Source organism: Nicotiana tabacum, chromosome 7 (genome assembly GCF_000715075.1).
Source record: "Nicotiana tabacum cultivar K326 chromosome 7, ASM71507v2, whole genome shotgun sequence".
In the NCBI taxonomy this organism is placed as follows: Eukaryota; Viridiplantae; Streptophyta; class Magnoliopsida; order Solanales; family Solanaceae; genus Nicotiana; species Nicotiana tabacum.
Window position 1 is genome coordinate 168,474,557 of NC_134086.1, and position 2,959 is coordinate 168,477,515.

General features: G+C 37.9%; 1 protein-coding gene across 1 annotated transcript; it reads right to left on the reverse strand.

The window, feature by feature from the left end:
• Nucleotides 1-293: 293 nt before the first annotated feature.
• On the reverse strand, nucleotides 294-2,259 carry LOC107823790 (scopoletin glucosyltransferase-like). Its single transcript, XM_016650500.2, has one exon. It carries the CDS (start codon nucleotides 1,994-1,996, stop codon nucleotides 551-553), a length of 1,446 nt encoding a protein of 481 aa, XP_016505986.2. The 5' UTR covers nucleotides 1,997-2,259; the 3' UTR covers nucleotides 294-550.
• Between the last annotated feature and the right edge of the window lie 700 nt (nucleotides 2,260-2,959).

The following is a 2,959-nucleotide window of genomic DNA, read 5'->3' on the forward strand; positions in this document are numbered from 1 at the left end:
AATCTGCTATATCATTAGACATTAGCCCCATAAGAGATTTAACAATTTTCCTGCGATAGTGACTTGTTATTTGATAACTTGCACTCTTCTAATCAAGCATAAGGCAAAGGTGTTATTCATACAAGAGAATCAGTCTTTTGGGTATGACTTGAATTTTTATTTTTGTTTCTAAATCAGGTCCATCTTTTGAGGCCACCAACTAGCATTTGCTATGATATTTTGCAACAATAATAGGACTGGTCTATTCCTAAGAATTTTGCACGCTCAAAAATGGTAATATGGTATTACATTAATTGAATTTAATAGACTAGTAACACACACTTATTCGAATTGATGTTAATGTGATGGGAAAAACAAATTTTTCTCCGGTGTTCATCTAATGATGACGGATTTATCATTTCCATATTCTTTTCTTCTTGCTTATGTCTTCCTTCATGTTCATAAGGTTGATTTCTGTTGAGCTGAGTTTTCACGAATACAAAGATGTCTAGTGGATACACCTACTTATTTTTATGGTGGTCTTGTTTTATCACATATAAACAAACTCCTATCAGTTGGAGCTGCTTTTCCTCTTCCTCAATTCTTCTAGTAAGGAACCCAAGCTGTTGTCAGAGGATCCACCTTTCTCCACTGCCATTTTAGCCAAATTTCCTAAGGCAGCTGCACGGCTTCTCATCTCCTCAGCTTCCTGACCAACCATCAGTTTGGTGATTGCTCTCTGTATGTTTTCCCTGTTTATTGGGACTGTACTATCTGTTCTGTAAGACCAAGCCTGAGCACCTACTGGAACTCCTATCTTTAAAATCTCCGTGGGCAGCTTTTCATTAAAAAATTGTTCCGCTGACAGTGGCCACGTGACCATTGGCACTCCAGCAGTTACTCCCTCCAGCAACGAGTTCCACCCGCAGTGAGTCACAAAACCTCCAATGGCTTCATGATCAAGGATTAACACCTGGGGCACCCATCCTTTGATTATCAGTCCTCGTCCCTTCAGCTTTTCCTCAAATCCTTCTGGCAACCACGTCTGCTCATTGATTGTATCTTGCGTCGCCCAAACAAATTGCTGGTCTGAAGCTTCAAGAGCCATTGCTATCTCAAGCAACTGAGCGGATGAAAAGACAGACATACTGCCGAAACATATATAAATGACTGATTTTGGTTCCTTGGTATTGAGCCAATCCAAACACTGATGCTCACAAAAGGAGATGCCATGTCCTCTTTGGGCTTTATCTTCATTGTCTTTGTTGTAGAGGGAAACTGGACCGACGTGCCATGCTTTTCTCCCTTCCAATTCCCTGTGTGTTACATAATTTGGTTCCAGCTCATAAAAGCTGTTTACAATAGCTCCATAGCTAGTCATTTCTGCTCTCATAATATTCCTAACAATTTCAGTTATTATGCTTTCTGTTTCATATTTTAAATGGTCTGGAAGTTGTTGCCTTGACATCTTTATTGTGTCAGGAAGGCCAGGGATGATGAACTCTTCCGTCTCCGATTCAACCTTCAAATGAGGTGTGTGTTCCATCAAACTATGTAAAGCACAAAGAGGAAAAAAACCAGTGCCATTGAAAAATATTCTTGGAATCCCCAGCTTGGCTGCAACATCAACAGCCCATGAAAATTGAGGGGCTGCTACTAGACAATCTGGATGATCTTCTTCTAGGAATTGTTCAAATGGTTGTTGAAATAGGGATAGGCCCATGATGAATTTCAGATACATCTCTGTACTAGTAGTAGAAGCTATGTTTTCACAGCCATCTGGCAATCCAGCTTCTTTGCAAGGAAACTCGGTCGTACGGATGCTAATATCACTGCCCAACTCTCTGTCTCTTTGGATTGCTTTGGAGAATGTAGACGCGTTGAGAGGAGTCGTGATAATGGTTATCTTCGCCCCGTGCCTAGCGAATTGCCTGGCTATGTCCACTAGTGGTATCATGTGGCCAGGAGCCATCATCGGCAGAAAGTACATGTGAAGTTGATCAGTTTTTCTATCCATGGTAGCCAAGGAATAGATAAGAAAAAAAGCTTTATCAGCTGAAGAGGAAAGAATGAACAGTAGCTGAAAGAAAATAGGAGGTGTTGTATATTTAACCTTCTTTTCTCATCATGTTTTTATAGACAAATGGTGATTTTTCGACGCCTCTGATTTTGATAATGTCTTCATGGGACCAGTACTTGTGAAATCCAAGGTATGTAAGTTGCCATTGTTGACCTTTTGTACTTAGACAATTTTGATGCAAGAAAAGTAAATTAGACCTGTGGTTATCTTATTATAATGTGGAGGATAGTCTTGAATTTGAATTGGCAAATTAATTCTGGACTGGTTTTAAGCACATCTATTGCTGACTTGTTGCACATACATTGGTGGGATCTTTCTTTCTTTCTTTCACCTTCTCTGCAAGTTTTTGAAGACTTTTATATATGCTGACTCATGCTACAAAGTTTTAGTATGACTTGCTTTCGTCCTGCCGTTTCCTCTTACTTTCCTTTTCTATAAATTAATCTAGGAACAACTAAGGACGGCGTTAACAATACATACAATAAAACTAAGAAATGATTATATTACTTAGGATTTAAGTTATATATATATAGGTTGTTGTTGTTGTTGATTTAAGTTATATATAGTGACAGTGTAAGGTTTCTTTTACACTACCCGGTGAATCTTAAGTAATAATAATAGAATGTCCGTTATCATTTTTTCCAGATTACCATTTAATACTTATTAAGAGATTTAATTGTAATTACCTAATAAGTGAAATATTTGTGTAAATAATTTTGATACCATTACCGCATAGAATTAAACTTCCATTTTGTATTAGCCAATCACATGATAAGACGTTGTTTCAGAACGACAGGTTTAGATGATTCATACTAGGACTTTTGAAAATATCTAATTCCCTGGCTCTGCTTCTTTCTTCATTGTTCTCATAGTTATTACTTTGGAACCATAGAAATTCAA

Excerpts from the sequence above, each read along its gene's own strand:
- LOC107823790 (XM_016650500.2), bottom strand. The coding sequence starts at position 1,996 with ATGGATAGAAAAACTGATCAACTTCACATGTACTTTCTGCCGATGATG.